The 27,748-nt window shown below is 43.3% G+C and overlaps 1 protein-coding gene across 1 annotated transcript in view; it reads right to left on the bottom strand.

The window, feature by feature from the left end:
• Nucleotides 1-27,748, bottom strand: part of LOC137376893 (ETS homologous factor-like) — an 82,753-nt gene that overhangs the window by 8,056 nt on the left and 46,949 nt on the right. The window contains exons 5-8 of the mRNA XM_068045851.1: nucleotides 26,605-26,664; nucleotides 21,222-21,272; nucleotides 21,040-21,108; nucleotides 20,392-20,448 (exon numbers count right to left, since the gene is read on the bottom strand). Coding sequence (XP_067901952.1) covers nucleotides 20,392-20,448; nucleotides 21,040-21,108; nucleotides 21,222-21,272; nucleotides 26,605-26,664 — 237 coding nt within the window. The remainder of the gene's footprint in view (nucleotides 1-20,391; nucleotides 20,449-21,039; nucleotides 21,109-21,221; nucleotides 21,273-26,604; nucleotides 26,665-27,748) is intronic.

Here is a 27,748-nt window from a genome sequence, read left to right as displayed (position 1 = left end):
AAAATCTGGAATTAAAAGCTTGTCTAATGGTGGCCATAAAACCATTGTCGATTGTTGTAAAAGCCCATCTCGTTCACTAATGTCCTTCAAGGAAGAAAATCTAACATCCTCACCTGGTCTGGCCTACATGTGACTCCAGACCCACAGCAATGTGGTTGACTCCTTAAATGGCCTAGTAAGCCACTAAGCTCAATGGCAATTAGGGATGGGCAACAATTGCTGGCCTCACCAGTGATGCCCACATCCAATGAATAAAAAAAAATGAATTTTGAACCCACTTGAAATATTAATTACCCAAACTCCTCAGAAATGTTTTAATGATTGAAAATCCCAGGTGAAGCGATAGCCATGATGCAGGATTGACCAACGTTGGAATTAATAATCAAAAAGATAAGATTGGGCTGATTATTCTCTGCTTTGTGCTTGGGGGATGAGATTTTTGCACAGTGGGCAGGGAGCTCCAGAGTCACTAGCTGTTAGAAACATAGGAAGAAGGGTAGGCCATTTGGCTTCTGGAGCCTGTTCTGTCTTTCATTGAGATCATGCCTGATCTGCGATCTAACTCCATATAACCTACCTTTGCCTCATATCCCTTAATACCTTTGGTTAAAAAATCTATCAATCTCAGATTACCAATCAACAAATGTTGTTTGCGGAAGAGAGTTCCACACTTCCACCATTTACACCTTTGTGTGTAAAAATGTTGCCTAATCTCATTCCTGGAAGCTCCGGTTCTAATTTTTAGGCTATGTCCCCTAGTCCTAGATACCCCAACCAGCAAAAATAGTTTCTCTCTATTTCCCTTAATATTTTGAAAACTTCGATCAAATCACCCCTTAACCTTCTAAATTCCAGGGAATCCATCCCTGGTTTGTGTAAACTCTCCTCATAATTTAACCCTTGGAATCCAGGTATCATTCTGGTAAATCTACGTTGCACTGATTCCAAGGTCAGTATGTCCTTCCTAAAGTGTTCTACCCAAGAACACCATACTGTAGGTGTGGTCGAAACAGGGCTTTGCCTAGGTGTTGTGTAACTTCTATTCGAGTCCTCTAGCTGTTATGCCCAGCTGCTACAAATCTCTCAGGCTCCGGCATTTCCTCCTCCACTTCTCCACACAAGCCCCTTCCAAGGTATGTTCTTGCATAGGGGAATAATGGGACAATGTAAATGACCTAAAATAAGAATGGGTTCAAAGCAAGTGGATGGCAATTCAGAGATAACTCAGCTGGCTTTGGGGAAGGTGGAATAGCTTTGCTTAGCTTGGGTTTTAAAAGCCAGTAAATTATAGGAGGAAGGAAAGGCTAAGGGAGGTTCTTCACGACTGAGATTATAGAAAAGAGTGAATTTGACTAGAACATTGCATGTTGCGTTTTGAGTTCAAAACACTGGGGATGGTAGGACGGGGGAGGGCACAGTTAAACATGTCTGTGTTATTGCAAAATAATTATTGAAATCATTTTTTTAACCCAGTTCATTGGGAAGTTGAATCTCCTTTGTGAAGCATCGAACTATAATCATTAGCCCAGGACACTGATCAAAACTAAAATCAGAAACTTCAGCGGTGTGACCCAATGAGACAAAATACAGCTGTAGATAGGGCTTTAAACTAAATAGTTGCAGGGAGGGTTCAGTTGCATGGAAAAGTAGGAAGTCAATGTTAAAGGCGAAAGTAGGAGTGCAGCTTGGTGATGAGGCTGATTGTTACCAGAAAATAAAAGGAAGGGACAGAACGTGTGAACACCATATCGCACCAAGAAATTGCACAAGAGTAGGGAAATTTGATAACAGAACAAACTTAAAGGCTTTGTATATTAATACACGAAGCATTTGGAATAAAATAAATGAGTTAACAGTGCAAATAGAGACAAATGGGTATGATTTAGTGCTGGTTACTAAGACGTGGTTGCAGGGAAACCAGGTTTGGGAATTGAATTTCCAAGGGTACTCAGTACATGGTACTCAGTATTTTGGAAGGATAGGCAGGAAGGAAAAGGAAGTGGTGTAGCTTTGTAAAAGAAGAGATCAGGGCTGTAGTGAGAAATGATATAGGCACTGGAGATCAAGACATAGAATCAGTCTGGGAAAACATAAGAAATAACAAGGGAAAGAAGTCTCTGGTGGGAGTAATCTATTGGTCCCCAAATAGTAGTTCCACAGTGGGGCACAGTATAAACCAGAAATACCAGGGGCTTGTAAGAAAGGTATGGCAATATTCATGGGTGATTTTAATATGCATATACACTGGATTAATCAAATTGGCAATGGTAGCCTTGAGGGAGAGTTCATTGACTGTATTAGAGATTGTTTTTTTGGAGCGATATGTTGTGGAACCAACCAGGGAGCAGGCTATTCTAGATTTGGTACTGTGTAATGAGATGGGATTAATTAATGATCTCATAATTAAGGATCCTCTCGGGAAGAGTGATCATAGCATGCTAGAATTTCAAATTCAATTTGACAGAGAGAAACTGGAGTCCCACACTAGCGTTTTGGAGTTACACAAAGGTAATTACATAGGCATGAGGACAGATTTGTCCCTAGTGGACTGGGCAGGAAGACTAAAAGGTAGGACAGTTGATGAGCAGTGGCAGATGTTTAAGGAGAAATTCAATTCCTCCCAACTAACATATATTCCAGAGAGGAAGAAAAATTGTAAGAGGGGGAAGAAACATCCATGGCTATGCAAGGAAGTTAAGGATAACAAAGACAAAAACTACGGTATACCATATTGCAAAGGCCAGTGGCAGGACTAGCACAAAATATAAAAATGGATAGCAAAAGCTTCTATAAGTATATAAAAGGGAAGAGAGTAGCTAAAGTGAATGTTGGTCCTTTGGAGGATGAGACAGGGGAGTTATTAGAGGGGAACACAGAAATGGCAGAGACACTAAATCAGCATTTTGCCTCAGTTTCATGGTGGTGGACACTAGTACCATCCCAATAGTAACAGGAAATGCAGAGGTTATAGAAAGGGAGGAACTTAGAACAATCATCATCACTAGGGAAAAAGCACTGAGCAAACTATTGGGATTGAAGGCAGACAATTCCCCAGGGCCTGATGGCCTACATCCTAGGGTCTTAAAGGAAGTGGCAGCGGAGATAGTGGATCCATTGGTTATAATATTCCCAAATTCCCTGGATGCGGGAAAGGTTCCAGTGGATTGGAAAAATGCTAATATAATGCCCTTATTATAAAAAGGAGGGCGGCAGATAGTAGGAAACTATAGACCAGTTAGTTTAACATCTGTCTTTGAAAAATTGTTTGAATCCATTATTAAGGAAATAATAACAGGGCATTTAGAAAGTCAAAACACAATCCATCAGAGTCAGCATGGTTTTATGAAGGGTAAATCGTGTTTGACTAATTTGCTAGAGTTCTTCGAAGATGTAACAAGTAAAGTGGATAATGGGGATCCTGTAGATGTAGAATATCTGGACTTACAGAAGGCATTTGATAAGGTGCTGCACAAAAGGTTAATACATCAGGTAAGATCACATGGGGTTAGGGGCAATTTATTAGCTTGGATAGAGGATTGGCTAACCAACAGAAAACAGACAGTCGGGGTAAATGGGTCTTTTTCTGGTTGGCAAGATGTAACTAGTGGGGTGCCACAGGGATCGGTCCTCGGGCCCCAACTATTTACAATCTATATAAATGACTTGGATGCAGGGATAGAAGGTACAATAGCCAAATTTGCAGATGACACTAAAATAGGTGGGATAGTAAGAAGCAATAAAGAAATAAGAAATTTACAAATGGATATGGATAGGTTAGGTGAATGGGCCAAAATTTGGCAGATGGAGTTTAACGTGGATAAGTGTGAGGTTATCCATTTTGGTCGGAAGAATAGAAAGACAAATTATTATCTAAATGGAGAGAAACTTCAGAGTGCTTCGGTGCAGAGGGATCTGGGTGTCCTCCTGCATGATTCGCTGAAAACTAGTATGCAGGTACAGCAGGTAATAAGGAAGGCAAATGGAATTTTGGGATTTATTGCTAAAGGAATAGAGTATAAAAGTAGGGAAGTGTTGCTGCAACTGTACAAGGCATTAGTGAGACCACACCTGGAGTATTGCGTACAGTTTTGGTCCCCTTACTTGAGGAGGGATGTAGTTGCATTGGAGGCAGTTCAGAGGATGTTCACTCGATTGATTCCAGGGATGAGGGGTTTGTCTTATGGCGAGAGATTGAACAGTTTAGGCCTTTACTCTCTAGAGTTTAGAAGAATGAGAGGAGATCTAATTGAGGCATATAACATGATTAAGGGGATTGACAAAGTAGATGTAGAGAAGATGTTTCCTCTTGTGTAGCAATCTAGAATGAGAGGTCATAGTTTTAGGATAAGCAGATTTAAAACAGAGATGAGGAGAAATTACTTCTCTCAAAGGCTCATGAGTCTGTGGAATTCACTACCCCAGAGTGCAGTGGATGCCGGGACATTGAGTAAATGTAAGGAGGAGATAGACAGATTTTTAATTCGTAATGGGTTGAAGGGTTATGGAGAATGGGCAGGAAAGTGGAGTTGCGGTTGAGATGAGATCAGCCATGATGGCATTGAATGGCAGAGCAGGCTCGAGGGGCTGAATTGCCTACTTCTGCTCCTAGTTCTTATGAAACAAAAACAGAAAATGCTGGAAATACTCAGTGCAATATGTTACAACAGAGGTGGGAGGAGTGCACTGACTTTCTCTAGTTCCACTTCTCCACAGGTCAGAACATATATTTAAATGTTTACCCAGTTACTGATACAGTCAATCATAGACTTTATTTTTATCCCAGAATAAAATACACCAACCAGGTTTCTTTAGTAAACAACAAAATTATCAGCTTATTATAAAATAAGACTTCATCAGTAATGAAGCAAAGCATAAACACAAAGTGAAATATGAAAGTTTCCTTTTTATCTTAGCCCCACTCTCTCTCTCTTTCTCTCTCTCACACACACACACACAGACACATTAACTAAAAAAGAGATTTTTACCTTTCGAGCTCTGTTACAAAAAAAAGACAAAAAAATACTTTGGCCAAATGCTTGCTAATTCTTGAAGAAAAAAGAAAAGATATGGAGAGATGTCAGTTGTCCCTTTTTGGTTTGGCATCCCAAGCTGGGATCTTCCGAGAACAGTTCTTTTCAGGCGATGTTGAGGATCAGTTTAGCAGGAGAAATGCGACAACAGGGATTTCTGGCAGGCTTTTCAGGAAATGCAGCATCAGTTTCTCTATTTCTTACACTTGATTCTCAGGAAGTTCTCAAAAGAGATGGAAGAGGGTGAGCTGATGGTGACTGCTCTCTTGGCTGGTTTTCTCCAACTCCCTTCAAAACAGTTCACACCACAACACACAGTCCAAAGTGAAACCCAAAATATCTCAAGAGTCAAGCCTCCTGACCCCTATAAATTTTGACCCGTCACTTCTCTGTAAACATCTTCTCCAAGTCAAAAGGCCCCTGCTGGGTATTTATCTGAAGACAGGCGACTTCCAGTAAATGTTTATTTACCTTAGCAGGTGATCTCCAGTAGGGTTATTTTTACAAATCAAGTCCAAAAGACCTTCTGATGACCCCAGTGAAAAAAAATCCATAGAATTATTTTCAGTTTTCCCAAATAACACAATGCCCATAATTCTAAAATATGAGTGCTCAAAAAAAACTTAACAACAAATATAGAAGCACCATCACAACAAATATTACTTGTTCCTTTCATATGTGAACTATTGTAACATTCAGAGGACAAGTAATATCCAAAGAAAACATGACTTTTTATTATAACTTAATTGGAACATTATATATAATCAGCTACTACAGGAGCCACATCTACACATGTCTCACTCTGTTGGGCTACACCCACAACTCCCTGATTATGTGTGGCATGACATCACTTCCTCCGGTGACCTTCATTTACAGCTTCTTAAAGTTGTCCTCTCTTAAGGTGGCCCCACAACATCCCTTTCTATCCAAAGATAAAAAAAATGTACAATATACAGTGATGTTGTGGTTCGGACTAAGTATACATGATTAAAGCAGAACATTATTTATGATTAAGCAAGTTTAACACTCTTTAAAATGTAGAGGAGGTTTGCTTTTTTGTCCCAATCTTATCATAAACCTCTCAGAGCTGAGCTCGTCTTGACGACTCCTCTGAGACTTTGTTAACTCAGAACTCTGGCTAGTATGTTCTTCCTTTACTTGTAGCCTCTGTACATTCATTCTTCAGACTTTTCCTTGAACGCGTCCACACTGCTACGGGGTTGTCACATGTATTGTTGTCATACAGCTCTGAGCCGACTTTGGTTCCCTCTGAGAATCGCATCATTGGGTTGAGATTAGATTAGAGATACAGCACTGAAACAGGCCCTTCGGCCCACCGAGTCTGTGCCGACCATCAACCACCCATTTATACTAATCCTACACTATTCCCATATTCCTACCAAACATCCCCACCTGTCCCTATATTTCCCTACCACCTACCTATACTAGTGACAATTTATAATGGCCAATTTACCTACCAACCTGCAAGTGTTTTGGCTTGTGGGAGGAAACCGGAGCACCCGGAGAAAACCCACGCAGACACAGGGAGAACTTGCAAACTCCACACAGGCAGTACCCAGAATCGAACCCGGGTCCCTGGAGCTGTGAGGCTGCGGTGCTAACCACTGCGCCACTGTGCCGCAACCTTGTATCGCGACCTTGTACAATCTGGGCTGGTCGTATATCCTCGCAACCTCTGTAGGATACCAAGTTCCTGATTGAGGACTCTGACCTTCTGCCCTACTCACAGTTGAGCTAACTCTGGTCTTGCGTGCCCATCATATGATGCCTTCAGCTTCCCTTTTTTGGGAAAGCTTAGAAAAATGATGACTGGCAACATCACCAATCGCCGGCAATCTCTCTGACCTCTGGGTATTCGCTGCAATGAACTGTAGCCTGAGGAGAGACTCCCAGTCATATCACCTCTTCGTGTCCAGATTCCCAACCTTTGTGTCATCTGGGACCAACCCGATATGCTCGACTTGGGTTTTTCCTATCATCCTTTGTGGGTAACTGAATTCATGTATTATGATGATTCGTAAATCTCGGCATACTGGAAGTCCTACGACAGCTGTCCCATTGTGTCTGCATTATAAAACATTTGGAGCTCCCATAGCTGCACTGCAAGGTTATCATTCCAATGTATTTGATTGGATAACCACTGGAGGCAGTCAGCCTGGCTGTGGTGGGTTGTACCACAAATTCACATTTCTTTAGATATATGTCCTTCAATATATGAATGGGCAGAATGTTTGCAATTGCTTCACTCTGAGCGTATGCTTGTCACTCTTCTGCAGACATCTAATCCCAATCATGGCAAATGCCTCAGATTGTGTAATACCATTGACATGTTAATCCAGATTAACTATGTGAAATGCTTGCTTGGTATTCGCACGAGTGCATTCTTCATTCCTGTCCTTCTAGCAACCTGTGTCTCTGCCAATCTGATGTATCTGCTTGGGCTTTTGTTGTCTGTTGGCGTACCTTTTGTTCTGTTTGCCGTCCTGTCTTGCAATTATCTCTCTACATGTGATCTGCCACCATTCCTGTGTGCAGTATCTGACCTCATCCTTCTGCACTGCCTTGCCCAATGTCCTCATCCTGGTATGCCAGACAACTGAAAACTGGGTGAGTCAGGCCACATTTTCCACAAGGCTTCGCAGACTTCTGAGCCTTGGTTACCATACCAATTGTTGTAGCCACCCCAATGCTTGTAACTGTTAGTGCCCAGCCATGATGGCTTCAAACTTTCTTCCATCATAGTGTGCCCTTTCTTCTTTTCTAGCAGGTCTTTTTGAAAGGCCTCTAGTGGGCTAAAAGCGATGACTAGCTCTATAACTCATTCCGACAATTTGATATCTGCGAAGGTGCATGCTTGAGCTTTGTCTCAGCACCTTGCAACAAACTGGTCAACAGACTCATCTTGCCTTTGCTGGTAGGTCATAAGCTCAAACCTGCATACTCGGAAATTGAGCTTTACCCTGAGTTGATCATCCAGGAATATCCACAGCTTGCTAGGGGCCTTCTGATCCTCAGCAGACAATCCTGATGTGTTAATCCACTGCAAGCCCTCATTGCCCAGTGTGATCTTGATCTGCACAGCTTGTTTCTCTAGTTCTCTCACTTCTTGATCCAGGAAACACAGTTCCATCCATTGACGAAGGAGTTTAAATTCAAATGCTATGTCCGCGCCTTCCAATGATAAGAGTTAGAACAGGGCCAATCAAGGATAGTAGTGGGAAGTTGTGTGCGGAATCAGAGGAGATAGGGGAAGCGTTAAATGAATATTTTTCGTCAGTATTTACAGTAGAGAAAGAAAATGTTGCCGAGGAGATTACTGAGATACAGCCTACTAGGCTAGATGGAATTGAGATTCACAAGGAGGAGGTGTTAGCAATTTTGGAAAGAGTGAAAATAGATATGTCCCCTGGGCCAGATGGGATTTATCCTAGGATTCTCTGGGAAGCCAGGGAGGAGATTGCAGAGCCGTTGTTGTTGATCTTCAAGTCGTCATTGTCGACAGGAGTAGTGCCGGAGGACTGGAGGATAGCAAATGTTGTCCCCTTGTTCAAGAAGGGGAGTAGAGACAGCCCTGGTAATTATAGACCTGTGAGCCTTACTTCGGTTGTGGGTAAAATGTTGGAAAAGGTTATAAGAGACAGGATTTATAATCATCTTGAAAAGAATAAGTTCATTTGCGATAGTCAGCACGGTTTTGTGAAAGGTAGGTCGTGCCTCACAAACCTTATTGAGTTTTTCGAGAAGGTGACCAAACAGGTGGATGAGGGTAAAGCCGTGGATGTGGTGTATATGGATTTCAGTAAGGCGTTTGATAAGGTTCCCCACGGTAGGCTATTGCAGAAAATACGCAAGTATGGGGTTGAAGGTGATTTAGAGCTTTGGATCAGAAATTGGCTAGCTGAAAGAAGACAGAGGGTGGTGGTTGATGGCAAATGTTCATCCTGGAGTTTAGTTACTAGTGGTGTACCGCAAGGTTCTGTTTTGGGGCCACTGCTGTTTGTCATTTTTATAAACGACCTGGATGAGGGTGTAGAAGGGTGGGTTAGTAAATTTGCGGATGACACGAAGGTCGGTGGAGTTGTGGATAGTGTCGAAGGGTGTTGTAGGGTACAGAGGGACATAGATAGGCTGCAGAGCTGGGCTGAGAGATGGCAAATGGAGTTTAATGCGGAGAAGTGTGAGGTGATTCACTTTGGAAGGAGTAACAGCAATGCAGAGTACTGGGCTAATGGGAAGATTCTTGGTAGTGTAGATGAGCAGAGAGATCTTGGTATCCAGGTACATAAATCCCTGAAAGTTGCTACCCAGGTTAATCGGGCTGTTAAGAAGGCATATGGTGTGTTAGCCTTTATTAGTAGGGGGATCGAGTTTCAGAGCCACGGGGTCATGATGCAGCTGTACAAAACTCTGGTGAGACCGCACCTGGAGTATTGCGTGCAGTTCTGGTCACCGCATTATAGGAAGGATGTCGAAGCTTTGGAAAGGGTGCAGAGGAGATTTACTAGGATGTTGCCTGGTATGGAAGGAAGGTCTTACGAGGAAAGGCTGAGGGACTTGGGGTTGTTTTCGTTAGAGAGAAGGAGGAGGAGAGGTGACTTAATAGAGACATACAAGATAATCAGAGGGTTAGATAGGGTGGATAGTGAGAGTCTTTTTCCTCGGATGAGGATGGCAAACACGAGGGGACATAGCTTTAAGTTGAGGGGTGAAAGATATAGGACAGATGTCAGAGGTAGTTTCTTTACGCAGAGAGTAGTAGGGGCGTGGAACGCCCTGCCTGCAACAGTAGTAGACTCGCCAACTTTAAGGGCATTTAAGTGGTCATTGGATAGACATATGGATGTAAATGGAATAGTGTAGGTCAGATGATCGGCGCAACATCGAGGGCCGAAGGGCCTGTACTGCGCTGTAATATTCTAATTCTAATTCTAATAATGGGATATCTGAAAAGACATTTTTGGGATGTTCCTGCTTTTTTTTACAAGTATAGGACTTTCCACAGGTTTTCTTCATGGGTACAATTCTTTTAGAGATGCTGTGCTTTACAGGTTTTCTGCCCCACATGACCAGCTCTCTGTTTCCTTTTTAGATAGGTTCATTTTCTGCAGATCTGCCCTTTTTAAGAGTGCTTTTGTTTACACAGCTCATCTTTTTGTTAACTGTGAGGTTTTTTTTAAACAGAGGGCAAATTTTTTTCCTCTCTATAGAGCTGTAGCTTGCAGTACCGGCAGCTGCCACAAACAGCCTTTTGCTTTGTGCTGGACCTCCAATGGTGCTGTTCATCACTTCCCGTTCTTTTTGGCTTAGGCTCTGCCCATGAAGCAAAAAAAAGGAAAGCTAAAGCAATTATGGCTATACCACCTCTTTTCAAACTTTTTGACCTGCAGCCAGATTGGTTGAAAGCTCCGATCTCCTGGCAAATTGCCTAATGTACTCAGCGTTTCAGCACCTCCCAGGGTCCTGTCTGAGTTGAAGCTTGCTGTGGGGCCTCCTACCAACTACTCGCCACCTGAATCTTCAGCTACTCCAGGTAAGCAGTTAGCTGTTCTTTGTTCTCTCTTGGTGTGTTCTTCAGAAGAAATCAAATATTGCAACAAAGTAATATTTGGTGGGCTTCAGAAAAATAAATCGCAAATGTTGCCACCTTATAATATTAATCATTCCTTTGTTATGTGAACTATTGTAAGAGTCACAGGACTTGGAACATAGGAGCAGGATTGGGCCATTCAGCCCATCAAGCCTGCTCCACCATTCAAAACGATCATGGCTGATCATCCACTCCAAAGCCTTTTTCCCACACGATCCTCATATTCCCTAATGTCATTTGTATTTAGAAATCTGTCAATCTCTGCTTTAAACATACTCAATGACTGAGCTTCCACAGCTCTCTGGGGTAGAGAATTCCAAAGATTCACAACGCTCTGAATAAAGAAATTTCTCCTCATCTCTGTCCTAAGTGGCTTCCCCCTTATTTTGAAATTGTTAAAGGCACTATATAAATGCAAGCCTTCCTTTTCTCAAAAATCCAGCTTGAAATACGGCTCTCATTTCATAGTGTGTATTAAGGAATTTGTGATATTTGCTTTGTTAAAATGACATCTGTTTTTTCCAGTATCTAAAGCTTTTCCTATGTAACTTTCTTGGTGATATGGAAGTGTCCCAATCATGCCATATCACAATACTCAATATCCTTTGTCTTCTCCCCTGTCTCTCAAATTCATATGTGGCATTTTTGGACTGGGTATGACCTTGTTTAACTGGTTTTGATTTGACCGCCAGGCTCTAATTCAACAGTCTGGCTCCTTAAAAACTGATGACTGATACATTACACAACCTGTCCTATTTAAATAGACACACATGAAGGTTTTGATGCCAATTCCATTAGCAGCTGCAATTTATGCACACAGGGCATGTTACTGTACTTTAAAAGAACTTCATTGTGTGAAACACATGGGATGTTTCAAAATAATTGGAGGCTTTCTAAACACAAGAATAATAAGCAGTTTGATGTGGAATGTAATCCTGCAGTCCTCGCTGATGCCTGAAGTAGGACACTCAAATTGAAGATGTACGTTTAGCATCCTCAGCTGAACTGGTCAAGCACTATATAAATGCCTGTGTGGGGCAGACACTAGGACTTAAAATTCCAAGGCTGGCAATTTGCCACCAGAAGCGCAGCAAGGCAGGATCTCTGCCTAGGATCGTTACCCTCTCAGATTGTCCTGGAGTCTCCTGGAATTAAAGATTAATCACCCTGCCACTCCTAAAATCAATCAGGGAACAAAAACCATTGGGACATTTCCTTCTCTTATTTTGCTCTGGCCAGATACACAACAAAGAGCAGGGCCCCAACATGCCCAGGATGCAATGCAGCCCTGAAGCATGCATACTATAGTAAAAATATACAATAGTTTCCAGAGCACATGGCATTGTGGGTATTATAGCCACCATTGTTGACAGATTGAAATATTGGGTGACCATTGTCAAAAGGGGGTGGGTGGGGGAGGGGTGGGGTGTTAGAAGCAGCAGTAACAACAACTTGTATTTATATTGTACCTTCAACTTAGTAAAACATCCCAAGGTACTTCATAGGAGCAATTTTAAGACTAAATTTACACCAAGCCTCATAAAGAAATATTAGGGCAGATGATAAAAGCTTGGTCAAAGTGGTAGGCTTTAAGAAGTGCCTTATAGCAGAAAAGAGAGACAAAGAGTTTGAGGGAGGGAATTTCACAGCCTGGGGCCTTGGCAGGTGAAGACACAGCGACCAATGGTGGAGCGATTAAAATCGGAGATGTTCAAAAGGCCAGAATTAGATGAGTGCAGATATCTTGGAGGGTTGTGAGGCTGGAGCAGATTGCAGAGATATGGAGAGGTGAGACCATGTATCAATTTGAAAACAAGGATGAGAATTTTAAAATCGAGGTGCTGCTTAACTGGGAGCCAATCTAGATGAGCTAGATCAACAGGACTTGGTCCGAGTTAGGACATGGGTGGCAGAGTTTTGGATGATCTCATGTTTACAGAGGGTAGAACGTGGGAGGATGGCGATCATGTGATGAAACCTCCTGGAATATGGTCCAACCAGAGCTGGCAATCCTACTGCTACCCACACAGCTAATTTTGTATTGTTGGATGGGGCCATAGCATGAATCCCACCTGAAAATGACACACTGCCCCTAAGTGACCCAAGAAATTCATGGGGCATAGGAAGTACGTGCGAGAGCGCAGCTGCAAGGTTTGAAGCGGGACTGTTCTCAAAGCAGAACCAGGAGGGGTCAAACTGAAAAAAGACTCTGAAAGAAGAAAACAAAAGGAAAGAAGCAAACCTCTGAGACAGTGTTATAAATATTCTTCTTACTTGAACCAAGCCTGGGCGTGGGGAAGAGGATTGTGCAGGAGGGGAAATGGGTGGCAAAAGGCCTGCCAACAGAGTAGCCAGGACCATGTGAAAGGAGGTAACACAGGCAATGAGTGGCTTTAGGACCCTTCTCCAATGTAGGAAGAGGTTTACTGACCTCACAAGGTCAACAAAAGTAAATGTGATAGTAGCAAGTAATTATTCTCCTGTAGACACTTTATAGACTATAGATCATTATCAATCCTAAAAGTGGAGTCAGATGCATAAGGTGTAATCATGTCAAGTTATTACACTTTACAACATTGACTACACTTCAAAAACAAGGTACTAATTGGTAGTAAAGCACTTTGGGACATCCTGAGGTCATGCAAGGTACTATATAAATGCAAGTCTTTATTTCTAGATGAAAATTATCTGGCTGTCAACTTCTGCATTGCAAGAATGGCCATTTCAGCTTGATTCTGTCTTTGGGAACACCATAACAGAAATGATAATAATTCCTCAGACGTTTTCTATGCATGAAAGTAACAAGTTTCCATTACTACCAAGGGCCAATTGCCATATAATTCACATGAGCATTAAGCTACAGGAGGAGGGACAGCTCTCTATTATAAACAAGCAAGAGGAAGAGGCTATAGGGATATTAGTTTACCACTCAGCAGAGATAATAGGGGAAGCAGTCAAGGGAGGGCTTGTGTGGGAGAAGAGGTGTTCAAATAGAGAAGACAAAAACAGCCACTCCCCAAAACTCAGAATCTGAAGCAACTCTTACATTAGAACAGTAAGGCAAAAATAAATAGCAAGAAGCTCAGTACTTGTCTCTGACTTCCTGGCTCTGCATGAGTCAGAAACAAAAAAATAAAAGCAGAGACAGAAAAACTGATCTAACGGTGGGACAGCAGGGACTGGCAGTGGAAATTCATGCATCTCGTCATTCACCCTTTTATTCACAGTCAGCAGCCCAGTCAGACTCATTGAGGGAGATAGTGTTTAGATGAGGAGTGGACATTGGGTGATGCACAACACAGAAGAAGGCCAGAGAACATGGTCATGGAAGTGGGCAATGATGTTCACTAAGGAAAAGGCATGAGAAGAAGGATGCTCACAGAGGACCAAACTCACATGGACACACTGCAAAGGTATATTTGGCAGATGGCAGGTATGGTGACAGGATCGCATGCCATCCTTGTAGCAATATCAGAGAGGGCTTAGAAGCCTCAGCTCGTCTTCTACAAAACACAAAGATTTGAAGGCAGATCATCACCTCCAAAAGTGAAGAATTTGACACATGGCATTCAGGATGATGTAATGGAGAGAATAAAGAATGCACTTTATATGTACTGATTCCAAAATCTCTGGGTGCATTTCTTAAGGAACACAGAAGTTCTTCTTGTCCAGTAGCAATCAAAATCCCAATTCAGTGGTACTGGAGCAGGAGATGGCTCCGAGAATTCTGCCCTTCATCAGGACAGCAGTACTGGAGAGTTTATTGCTCTCAGAAGCCTTTGTGAGTGGAAACAAGTCAAAAGACATAGGCTGCTGAGATTCCAACACTGGTCTGTCACAGGTCCATCCGAGGATTCTGGTCCTGAAAGAGGCTCATAGCCATGTTTAACAGCAGCCCATGTCTCTTGTACGATGTCTCAGAGTAGGTCAAAAAAATGTGAATTTTGGGGCTCGGGTATCTGGAAACTGCTAAATGTTTAGAAAGGCATGATATAGGAAATCTAAACCTTGTCTTGGAACTTCCAGGCAATGTCTAGAAACTGTGCACATGCCTCCTTGTAACAGCTTTATCACATCTCAGCCTCAGAACAGACTGCTATGTACTGGCATACCGTTGGACTATATACTCATCAGATGTGATTGCCAGTGCAGTCAGTCGCCCAAATGATTACAAGATCTCATTTGGTTCTGTTTGGTTTACACAAATGGCCACCCAGCACAGGTTAGAAACAAGGGTGGTCATAAAAAAATAACAACAATATGAATTTATATTATGGCTTCAATGCAGTAAAACTCCATAAGGTGCTTCACAGGAGTGTTATCAAACAAAATTTAATGCCAAGCCACATAAGGAGATATTAGGACAGGTGACTAAAAGATTGGTCAAAGTAGTGGGCATTAAGGAGTGTTTTGAAGGAGGAGAGAGGGGTAGCGATGCAGAGAGGCTTAGGGAGGGAATTCAAGAGTTCCAGAGCTGAGGCAGCTGAAGGCCTAGCAGCCAATAATGTAGTGAAGAAAATCAGGGATGCTCAAGAGGCCAAAAGGTAGTGTGCAGAGATCTCGTTGGGTTTTTTAAAAATTCGTTCATGGGATGTGAGCATCACTGGCTAGGCCAGCATTTATTGCCCATCCCTAATTTCCTTTGAGAAGGTGATGGTGAGCCGCCTTCTTGAACCACTGCAATCCTTGTGGTGTAAGTGCTCCCACAGTGCTGTTAGGAAGGGAGTTCCAGGATATTGACCCAGCGACAGTGAAGAAACGGTGATATAGTTCCAAGTCAGGATAGTGTGTGACTTGGAGGGGGACTTGCAGGTGGTGGTGTTCCCATGTGTCTGCTGCCCTTGTCCTTCTAGGTGGTAGAGGTCATGGGTTTGGAAGTGCTGTTGAAGGAGCCTTGTTGAGCTGTTGCAGTGCATCTTGTATATGGTACACACTGCTGCCACAGTGCGCCAGTGGTGGAAGGAGTGAATGTTGAAGGTGATGGATGGAGTGCCGATCAAGCGGCTGCTTTGTCCTGGATGGTGTTGAGCTTCTTGAGTGTTTTTGCAGCTGCAGTCATCCAGGCAAATGGAAAGTATTCCATCATATTGCTGACTTGTAGATGGTGGACAGTCTTTGGGGAGTTAGGAAGTGAGTTTTTTTCCACAGAATGCCCAGTTTCTGATTTGTTCTAGTAGACATAGTATTTATATGGCTGGTTCAGTTACATTTCTGGTCAATGGTAACCCCCAGGATGTTGATGGTGGTGGACTCAACGATGGTAATGCTGTTGAATGTCAAGGGGAGATGGTTAGATTCTTTCTTGTTGGAGATGGTCATTGCCTGGCACTTGTGTAGCACAAATGCTACTTGCCAGTTTGAATTTTGTCCAGGTCTTGCTGTATACAGGCACAGACTGCTTCAATATCTGAAGAGTTGTGAATGGTACTGAACACTGTGCAATCATCAGCGAACATCCCCTCTCTGACCTTACGTTGAAGGGAAGGTCATTGATGAAGCAGTTGAAGATGTTTGGGCTAAGAACACTACCCTGAGGAACTCCTGCAGTGATGTCCTGGGGCTGAGATGATTGGCTTCCAACAACCACAGCCATCTTCCTTTGCGGTAGATATGACTCCAACCAGTGGAGAGTTTTCCTGCTGATTCCCATTGACTTCAATTTTGCCAGGGCTCCTTGATGCCACACTCAGTCAAATACTGCCTTGATGTCACATCATCTCTTCAATTCAGCTCTTTTGTCCATGTTTGGCCCAAGGCTGCAATGATGTCCAGAGCCAGGTGGCCCTGGCAGAATCTAAACAGAGCATTGGTGAGCAGGTTTTTTCTGAGTAAGTGCTGATGATTGAGAGTAGACAGATGGGACAGTAATTGGCTAGATTTGATTTTGTAAGAAGGTATGCATATCTTAGATTTGACCAAATCTATGCTGCAACTTGATTGAATTTAATGTACCAGCATGCCTTAATAGGCTGAGGGCTGGGTTGATGGGAAACTTCTAAAAAGTGGAATAGCTACAGTTTCAAGCTATTCTTACTGATCTAAACACAGTCGCTTGAGCAAGTAACCATCATTGTCTGTGGCAAGCTGTGAAGTCAAGCCGATAAGAACGAGACAATGGTGTCAGACGAGGGAAGCCACAAAGCTACAATTGGAATATCTGCATCTCAGATAGGAAACAGACTTTGAGAGTTCGGCAAACAAATCTTCAACTTTTGAACTCCTGCAGAGATAGCATAAGCAGCCGAGGCTCATTGGCCACAGAAATGAAGAGATACCAATGATTGACAATAGTCAACATGGCCCAAGACACATATGCTTTGCAGGGGCCTGCCAAGTTTTCAGGTATAAAGATAGCAGTCTGAGTCAGACTACAGTGTGCTACTGCAGTGAGTCAGGCGACTTGATCGATCGCATAGATAGAAGAATCTACTAGTCATCACCGGACTGATCACTCACGGGTGTTAGTACGTATAGAGTCATACAGTCATACAGCATAGAAACAGGCCCTTCAGCCCACCGCGTCCATGCCGACCATAATGCCTATCTATACTAATCCCACCTGCCTGCATTAATTCCATATCCCTCTATGCCTTGCTCATTCAATTACCTGTCCAGATGCCTCTTAAAATTTGCTACTGTTCCTGCCTCCACCACTTCCTCAGGCAGCTCATTCCAGATACCCACTATTCTTTGTGTGAAAAATTTACCCCTTTGATCCCCTTTAAACCTCCTCCCTCTCACCTTAAATCTATGCCCTCTAGTTTTAGTCACCCCTACCATGGGAAACAGACTCTGGCTATCTACCCTATCTATGCCTCTCATAATTTTATAGACCTTGATCATGTCCCCTCTCAGCCTCCTTTGCTCCAGGGAAAACCGACCCAGCCTATCCAATCTCTCTTTATAACTCAAGCCCTCCAAACCAGGCAACATCCTTGTGAATCTTTTCTGCACTCTCTCTAGCTTAATCACATCTTTCCTGTGGGGCGGCGACCAGAACTGCACACAGTACTCCAAATGCGGCCTAACCAACGTTATGTACAACTGTAACATGACGTCCCAACTCTTGTACTCAATGCCTCGGCCGATGAAGGCAATAATGCCATATGCCTTCTTCACCACCCTGTCTACCTGTGTTGCCACTTTCAGGGAACTATGTAGTTGCACCCCAAGGCCTCTCTGCTCAACAACACTCCCCAGGGCCCTGTCATTCACTGTATATGTCCTGCCCTGGTTTAACTTCCCAAATGCATCACTTCACACTTGTCTGTGTTAAATTCCATTTGCCAATCCCTTGCCCACTTTCCCAGTTGATCTATATCCTGTTGTAACCTTAGACAACCTTCTTCACTGTCCACTGTATGTATTCACTGTATATATTCTCTTTAACTATTATTGATTTTAAGTGAAGAAACAGTTACTCCAAAATCTTTGCTCCGAGTTGTCAGTTCCACATGGGTCTGAACTCTAAGTACTGTCAGACTGAGATAAAAGGAGTTACAAGTTTTACAATTTGTCCTGCTTTTTGTACAGGACATACCTGGGTGATTTTCCACATTGCCGGTAGATGCCAGTGTTGTAGCTGTACTGGAACAGCTTGGTGAGGGGCACAGCAAGTTCTGGAGCACAAGTCTTCAGTACTACATCCTGGATGTTGTCAGGACCCATAGCCTTTGCAGTATTCAGTGCACTCAGCTGTCTCTTGCTATCATATAGAGTGAATCGAATTGGCGGAAAAATGGCATCTGTGCAAGACTGGAGGAGGTTATGGAGTTAGGGAGGATAAGGCCATGGAAGGAGTTTCAAAACAGGGATGAGAATTTTAAAAGCACTGTATTGTCAGAATGGGATCCAATGTAGGTCAGTGAGCACAGGCATTTTGGGTGAGCAGATCTTGGTGAGAGTTAGGATATGCAGATAGGGTGAGCTCAAATTTACAGAAAGTGTGAGGCCGGCTTAGGAATAATTCATGGTGTAGCCTGACATTTTAGCGCCCTTAGCCAAGCTGTTCCAGTACAGCTACAACACTGGCATCTACCCAGCAATGTGGAAAATTGCCCAGATATGTCCTGCACATAAAAAGCAGGACAAGTCCAACCCGGCCAATTACCGCCCCTTCAATCTACTCTCAATCATCAGCAAAGTGATAGAAGGTGTCATCGACAGTGTTATCAAGTGGCACTTGCACAACAATAGCCTGCTCACTGATGCTCAGTTTGGGTTCCGCCAGGGCCACTCAGCTCCAGACCTCATTACAGCCTTGGTTCAAACATGGACAAAAGAGCTGAACTCAAGAGGTGAGGTGAGAGTGAATGCCCTTGACATCAAGGCAGCATTTGACCAGGTATGGCATCAAGGTGCCCTAGCAAAGCTGAAATCAATGGGAATCAGGGGGAAACTCGTTGCTGATTGGAGTCATACCTACCGCAAAGGATGATGATTGTGGTTGTTGGAGGTCAATCATCTCCGCTCCAGGAAATCAATGCAATAAATCCTCTGGGTAGTGTCCTCGGCCCAACCATCTTCAGCTGCTTCATCAATGACCTTCCTTCAGTCATAAGGTCAGAAGTGGGGATGTTCGTGGATGATTGCACAATGTTCAGCACCATTCACGACTCTTTAGATACTGAAGCAGTCCGTGTAGAAATGCAGCAAGACCTGGACAATGTCCAGGCTTTGGCCGATAAGTGGCAAGTAACATTCGCGCCACACATGTACCAGGCAATGACCATCTCCTACAAGAGAGAATCTAACCATCTTCCCTTGACTTTCAATAGCATTACGATCGCTGAATCCCCCACTATCAAAATCCTGGGGCTACCATTGACCAGAAATTGAACAAGAGTAGTCATATAAATACTGTGACTACAAGAGCAGGTCAGAGGCTAGGAATCCTGTGGCAAGTAACTCACCTCCTGACTGCCCAAAGCATGTCCACCATCTACAAGGCACAAGTCAGGAGTGTGATGGAATACTCTCCACTTGCCTGAATGGGTGCAACTCCAACAACACTCAAGAAGCTCAACACCGTTCAGGACAAAGCAGCCCGCTTGATCGGCACCCATCCATAAATATTCACTTCCTCCAGCACTGACGCACAGTGGCAGCAGTGTGTACCATTTACAAGATGCACTGCAGCAATGCACCAAGGCTCCTTAGACAGCACCTTCCAAACCCACGACCTCTACCACCTAGAAGGACAAGGGCAGCAAATGCATGGGAACACCACCAGCTGCAAGTTCCCCTCCAAGTCACACACCATCCTGATTTGGAAGTATATTGTTGTTCCTTCACTGTCGCTGGGTCAAAATCCTGGAACGTCCTTCCTAACAGCACTATGGGTGTACCTACCCCACATGGACTGCAGCGGTTCAAGAAGGCAGCTCAGCCCCAACTTCTCAAGGGAAATTAGGGATGGGCAATAAATGTTGGCCTAGCTTGCAATGCCCACATCCCATGACTGAATAAAAAAAAAATCTTAATGAGCTCACACCAGTCACTCCAATACACCAACACACGACTACTGCAGCCCAGAATCCCCAAGTGGCCTGGTACCAGTACTGATGCTGAAGCCCCTGCAAGGAGCTACACTGACACTGAAATTGGTCCCAGGAACAATCACCCTCAGATTTCCCACATTCTCTCCATTGAGATGTGCCCATTCAGTGTCTGATGAATCCATTCAACAACCGAATATTTTGTAATAGGAATGCTTCTACTATAAGAATCGTTCCATTTTACGCATTTACTTACTGTGCTTTTTTCCATTTGTGCTCTTGGACTGGATGCACTGTTTCTTATCTTGAGAATCTAAGAGGACAGTAGCAGCACAGTCAGTGGTTTAATGCAGAACTCTTACCGAATTATTTTGAATAATTAATGTAGAGTCGAATAACTGGCCTGAGGCTGTTCCTGCCCACACCTTATCTTCACTAACTTTGCGGTTGGCTGAGGTTCCTGCTGCAGTCAAGCCCAGGCCTAATTTCAAAGATGACGTCATTGTGACTTTCACAGTGACTCAGGATAAGTCCCACCTGTGTCAAACCTGTCAGAGAAACCTAGTGGGAAGTTGCAGAGTAGCCAGGAGGGGCCAAGATAACTATGATTTGAGAGGCAGGAAGAAAGCCTCATGCCTCCTTCCAGTCCCCACACTGCCATCTGTTTGGGACCACTGCACCTCAACCCTACCCAGCACTGAGCTTATTGCAGGGCCCGTTCCCTTCAGTCCGTGGCAGCGACCAGCTCCCCGCTCAATTTCCACTCCCACCCACATCATTCCTGAGGGCTTCGAGCCAGATATTCAAATATGGCCCTTAAGTTATCACCAGCCAGGCCTCCCTTCTTTCATAACTGGAGAAGAAGGGATTTCACAAACAAGTCAGTGTCCTGAAGTAATATTACCTGGAGCATCCTGAGGGGCAGGCTTTGCTGCAATCTCTGTTCTTCTCACCTCTCTATCGATAGTACCATCTGAAGAAAAGAGAATACAAGATTTTATTATGTGTGCCAAGCCTTGCAGGATGAAGAATCAGAAATAAGATATGCTCTCCAAACAATAAATAAAGCCATACTTTTATAGTTACTTTCAAACAAATATTCATGTTCCTTCCATGCATTGTTGACAGTTGAGAAATCTGAAAAAGGCCCAAGAAATTGATTGATGTAGGAACAAACAGTACATACTGTGTGATCTAGTTGCCTTATCCTTTTACTTCATATTAGCTTACAGTCTTTTATCATTTGAAGTGAGGAAATGCTATGTAAGTATCTTCAATATAAACCATAATTCACCTGAACAGACAAGGTTTAACCATGTTAGTCAAATAGTCACAGAAGAACATTTACAAATACGTCAGAATTGAATCTTAAGCTGTGTTACTTTAATTTGGAACGTGTTACATTGCACTGTATAGCACAACATTGTGTTGGATCATGTATTAAACAGCACTGCATTGGGCTCCATTTTACCCATTTTATTATTTTTATCACATATAGAGTAAGGAAAATACAATGCTGAACTAAATAGACAAAATAAATGGCAAGAACAAAAATGATCAGTGCTCTAGTTTAACTGCAAATTGAGTGCTTCGCCCTATTTCGACATCAAGACACAAGTGAGATATTTCAAGTCCAGGCTGATCCTTCATGTCAGAGGGCTGAGTTATGAGGCAATACTGGAGAAAGTTAAACTTTTTAGCTTTGAAAGCAATTGGGACCTAAGAGAATTATATAAGAAAGTTAACTGTGTAGTAAAAGTGAATCAAGAGTGCAAGTTCAAACTAGGAAAAGTCAAATTTAAGTTTGATTTTATGATATTCTTCACAGAAAATCCCACTATCCCATTGCTGAGTTGTTTTTGGAAGGAGCTGAGATTGGAGAATTGGTGCGACAGTGTTGTACCCTATGCCCTCTGCACTGTTCTTTTAAGTACAGCTCTCCGTTGGGAGTGTAAGATGAGTGATCTACACATAGGATTCACTTCTGGGAGGAATTGAGCAGGCAAAACTTGGAATCATTTAAGAGACAGCTGGATGTGGTGACAGGGGAGACGGTTGCTATTGATTGGATTAAAATGGACTAAATGTTCTTTCTCATCTACATCCACCTTGGGGTTTTCTGATGTTCAGCATGAATGAATCAAAAACTGTGAGTATTCATCTAGTGAGCTGACTACATAACCAAGGGCAGAAAATGATAGACGTTCTATTGACACTTATGCAACGAACAAGTTACAGAGTTTTGTTTTTGCTGGTGCTGCAGGATTAGCAGTGAAACAAAGCCATACTTTTGTAGTATGGCTGACTCGCATTTGCTGCATGGCATTCATCACAGATGTTATTGATGGCCCAGTTGAACTTATGACGCATAGTAGTGCCAGAAATAGAGGTCTGAATGTCAAATGATGGTCAGTGTATGACAACAGGCATAGAGCTATGACAGTCTGATAGAAACATAGGATCAGGAATAGGCCATTCAGCCTCTCCAGCCTGTTCCACCATGCAGATCATAGCTGATTTCATAGCGGCCCCTTTGGAATACTGAAAGGGGAGGGGAGGGAAGATGCGTTTGGCGTGGTATCATGCTGGAGATGGTTTCCCCGCCCCTTCCCTTTCAGCACTTTAAAGGGACCGTTCCCTCCACGACACCCTAGTCTACTCCTCAGTCACCCCCAACACCTCTCCTCTCTCCTACAGCACCTTTCCATGCAAGCGCAGGAGATGCAACACCTGCCCTTTTACCTCCTCCTTTCTCACCGTCCAGGACTCCAAACATTCCTTCTAAGTGAAACAGCAATACTTGTATTTCTTTGAATTTCAATACTGTATTCTTTGCTCACATTGGGGAGGCTAAACACAGACTGGGTGACTGCTTTGTGGAACATCTCCGATCAGTCCGCAAGTGCAACCCTGAGCTTCCTGTTGCTTGTCATTTCAATTCTGCACCTTTCTCCCACTCTGCTCTTTCTGTCCTTGGCCTGCTACTGTGTTCCAATGAAGCTCAACGCAAGCTCGAGGAACAGCACCTCATCGTTCAACTGGGCACTTTACAGCCTTCCAGACTTAACATTGAGTTCAATAATTTTAGATCATAACCCCTGCTCCCAACTTGTTCTTTTTATATATTTTATTTGCTGGTTTGTTTCCTCTCCCCCCCACCCCCACTCCCTCCCCCACCCCCACTCCCCCCCCCCCCCCGCCCCACTCCCTCCCCCCTTGTTTCTTTCTTAATCCCTTTACTTTGTGTTCAGACGGCTGCTATCCTGCCGTTCACATCTCATCCAGATATATCTTTTGTTTCTTTACTTGCCCCATTACTACTCCCTTTGGCTTCGTACCAGGAAACATTTTGTCATTTAATCTCTCCTGCCCTCCACACTATCACAGACCTTCCGTTTTGTTCTTCTTCCCCCAACTCCCTCTTTTCATTTGTTCAAAACCTGCTATATTTCTAACTTTTGCCAGTTAGGATGCAGGGTCACAGACCTAAAACGTTAACACTGTTTTTCTCCTCACAGATGCTGCCAGACCTGCTCAGTATTTCCAGCATTTTTTGCTTGTGTCAGAGAGGCTGGTGATGGTTAATGTGTGACTGTATTCAGAGAGCTCAGAGAGGCTGGTGATGGTTAATGTGTGACAGTATTCAGAGAGCTCAGAGAGGCTGGTGATGGTTAATGTGTGACTGTATTCAGAGAGCTCAGAGAGGCTGGTGATGGTTAATGTGTGACAGTATTCAGAGAGCTCAGAGAGGCTGGTGATGGTTAATGTGTGACTGTATTCAGAGAGCTCAGAGAGGCTGGTGATGGTTAATGTGTGACTGTATTCAGAGAGCTCAGAGAGGCTGGTGATGGTTAATGTGTGACAGTATTCAGAGAGCTCAGAGAGGCTGGTGATGGTTAATGTGTGACTGTATTCAGAGAACTCAGAGAGGCTGGTGATGGTTAATATGTGACTGTATTCAGAGAACTCAGAGAGGCTGGTGATGGTTAGTGTGTGACTGTATTCAGAGAGCTCAGAGAGGCTGGTGATGGTTAGTGTGTGACTGTATTCAGAGAGCTCAGAGATGCTGGTGATGGTTAGTGTGTGACTGTATTCAGAGCGCTCAGAGATGCTGGTGATGGTTACTGTGTGACTGTATTCAGTGAGCTCAGAGAGGCTGGTGATGGTTAATATGTGACTGTATTCAGAGAACTCAGAGAGGCTGGTGATGGTTAGTGTGTGACTGTATTCAGAGAGCTCAGAGAGGCTGGTGATGGTTAGTGTGTGACTGTATTCAGAGAGCTCAGAGAGGCTGGTGATGGTTAGTGTGTGACTGTATTCAGAGAGCTCAGAGAGGCTGGTGATGGTTAATGTGTGACTGTATTCAGAGAACTCAGAGAGGCTGGTGATGGTTAGTGTGTGACTGTATTCAGAGAGCTCAGAGAGGCTGGTGATGGTTAGTGTGTGACTGTATTCAGAGAGCTCAGAGAGGCTGGTGATGGTTAATGTGTGACAGTATTCAGTGAGCTCAGAGAGGCTGGTGATGGTTACTGTGTGACTGTATTCAGTGAGCTCAGAGAGGCTGGTGATGGTTAATATGTGACAGTATTCAGAGAGCTCAGAGAGGCTGGTGATGGTTAATGTGTGACTGTATTCAGTGAGCTCAGAGATGCTGGTGATGGTTAACGTGTGACAGTATTCAGAGAGCTCAGAGAGGCTGGTGATGGTTAATGTGTGACTGTATTCAGTGAGCTCAGAGATGCTGGTGATGGTTAATGTGTGACTGTATTCAGTGAGCTCAGAGATGCTGGTGATGGTTAGTGTGTGACTGTATTCAGTGAGCTCAGAGATGCTGGTGATGGTTAGTGTGTGACAGTATTCAGAGAGTTCAGAGAGGCTGGTGATGGTTAACGTGTGACAATATTCAAAGAGTTCAGAGAGGCTGGTGATGGTTAGTGTGTGACTGTATTCAGAGAGCTCAGAGAGGCTGGTGATGGTTAATATGTGACAGTATTCAGAGAGTTCAGAGAGGCTGGTGATGGTTAATGTGTGACTGTATTCAGTGAGCTCAGAGATGCTGGTGATGGTTAGTGTGTGACAGTATTCAGAGAGCTCAGAGAGGCTGGTGATGGTTAGTGTGTGACTGTATTCAGTGAGCTCAGAGATGCTGGTGATGGTTAGTGTGTGACAGTATTCAGAGAGCTCAGAGATGCTGGTGATGGTTAGTGTGTGACTGTATTCAGTGAGCTCAGAGATGCTGGTGATGGTTAGTGTGTGACAGTATTCAGAGAGTTCAGAGAGGCTGGTGATGGTTAACGTGTGACAATATTCAAAGAGTTCAGAGAGGCTGGTGATGGTTAGTGTGTGACTGTATTCAGAGAGCTCAGAGAGGCTGGTGATGGTTAATATGTGACAGTATTCAGAGAGTTCAGAGAGGCTGGTGATGGTTAACGTGTGACAATATTCAAAGAGTTCAGAGAGGCTGGTGATGGTTAGTGTGTGACTGTATTCAGAGAGCTCAGAGAGGCTGGTGATGGTTAATATGTGACAGTATTCAGAGAGTTCAGAGAGGCTGGTGATGGTTAACGTGTGACAATATTCAAAGAGTTCAGAGAGGCTGGTGATGGTTAGTGTGTGACTGTATTCAGAGAGCTCAGAGAGGCTGGTGATGGTTAATATGTGACAGTATTCAGAGAGTTCAGAGAGGCTGGTGATGGTTAATGTGTGACTGTATTCAGTGAGCTCAGAGATGCTGGTGATGGTTAGTGTGTGACAGTATTCAGAGAAGTCAGAGAGGCTGGTGATGGTTAGTGTGTGGTACCAGTCAGAATTCTCTGGCGGATGGTTAATGAAAGAACTGATCACAGTGCCCTTTCAGAAATTCTTCAAACTTGACATGTAACTGTTGTCCATTTCTTTAATAAATTATTCAGAAAATGTATGAGCCAGGATAGGAGAGGTGCACGCAGATTAAATGAGAGAATAAAAAGTGCATTAATAATCTGGGATGTTTGTGATTTTTAAATAGTGAAAGGAGTTGATTGATATCTGAGAGTTTTCTGATTTGATTGCTGAGGCTCTTGTGTTCGGACTGAACTGGCTGTTTGTTGCAAATTGGTGAGGTTGTATTTGAAAAGATGGAATTGTCCATGACAGTGATGTACCTCTGTTTGGATTGGTGAGATCATTGATTTGGATTGGGGAGCTCGTTATGTTTAGCCTGGGGAGATGGTGGTGGTTGGAATGAGAAGATTAGTGTCTTTGGATAAGGGCAGTCTGATGCTTTCATAATGTGGAGGTTGTTTGGTGTAGCTAATATATTTTGCTGTTTGTATTGTAGAAATGATCTTCAAAGATTGGGGATATGGCAAAGTGTAGATTAAGGAAGATGTTGTGTGAGGATCGGGGAGGTTGTTGTTTTTTGATGAGATTGTTAATTTCTTTAGATTTTGTAACTCTAAATTACATGGACAACAGCCCAGGTGCTTACCAATTGCTTGTAATTTAACAGTGACATGGACTGGGAACAGCCTGCCAGTGATACAGGAACCTAAAGGTACAATAAAGAAATTATTTCCTTTGATTTCCTAGTTTTCTGCCAAAGACCATTATCTCTTTAAGCAAATCCCTGATCTCAATCCTAACGTTCATTAGTCCCTTCTTAAAATTATCCTGATCAAAAATTCCAAGTTATTACTGTGTTCAATATCTTTGTACAGAGATTTTCCCCATTTGGTACTGAAACAGGGTTGATTCGAGAGAACTGGACAGTTTCATTACTGATCATGGAAAGCACACATTGTTGGGCATGAATCATCCCTCCAGAAGTCATGGGTAACTGATTATTTGAAACGTGCAGAGAGAATAGGGTTCTTGGATGTAGATTAGCCAGCCATGTTGCATATTATGTGGGTTTAATATTGTATCCAGAATCAGCTACAACCTGGATGAACATCATTCTCTGCCAGCAGGAAAGTAATCACCAGGTCAACCTTCATTTATTTTATATTCCAAATCACCAGAAAATACTTGCTGTGCCTTTGGGTGCTGTGTCCGATTATTTTGTGGATAAGTGAAAAGAAAGCCAGCACTGATGCAATGGGACAAATGGCCTCCTGCGGTGCAGTAACCATTCTATGATTCTAGAACAAATCACCCAAGCACTTCAATAATAAAAGCACAGTCCTGTGGATGCTGGAAATCTGAAACACAAACAAGAAATGCTGGAAATACTCAGCAGGTCTGGCAGCATCTGTGGAGAGAGCAGAGTTAACGTTTCAGGTCAGTGACCTTTCATCAGAACAGGCAGATATTAGAAATGTAAAAGGTTTTAAGCAAGTAAAGCGGGGGTGGGCCAAGAGATAACAAAAGATGTGTTAATAAAGGTCACAGAGAATAACTGACCAGAAGTTCATGGAGCAAAGGCAAACGGTATGTTAATGGTGTGCTGAAAGACAAAGCCAGAGAGGGTGTTAATGGACAGAAACTGAGCAGCCTGGCCCCAAACACAAACATGAAATAAACAGTGGGTAGGCACAGTAGAAACAAACTAAAATAAAATAAACACAAAAAAGAAAAAAGAAACATTTGAACTTATTTCTTCCCATCTTGACTCTCTTTTCTCCCCTGGTCCA

The sequence above is a fragment of the Heterodontus francisci genome, chromosome 14 (assembly GCF_036365525.1).
Source record: "Heterodontus francisci isolate sHetFra1 chromosome 14, sHetFra1.hap1, whole genome shotgun sequence".
Taxonomy (NCBI): Eukaryota; Metazoa; Chordata; class Chondrichthyes; order Heterodontiformes; family Heterodontidae; genus Heterodontus; species Heterodontus francisci.
The sequence above is the reverse complement of the archived record's forward strand: the minus strand, read 5'-3'. Positions and strand labels throughout refer to the sequence as shown.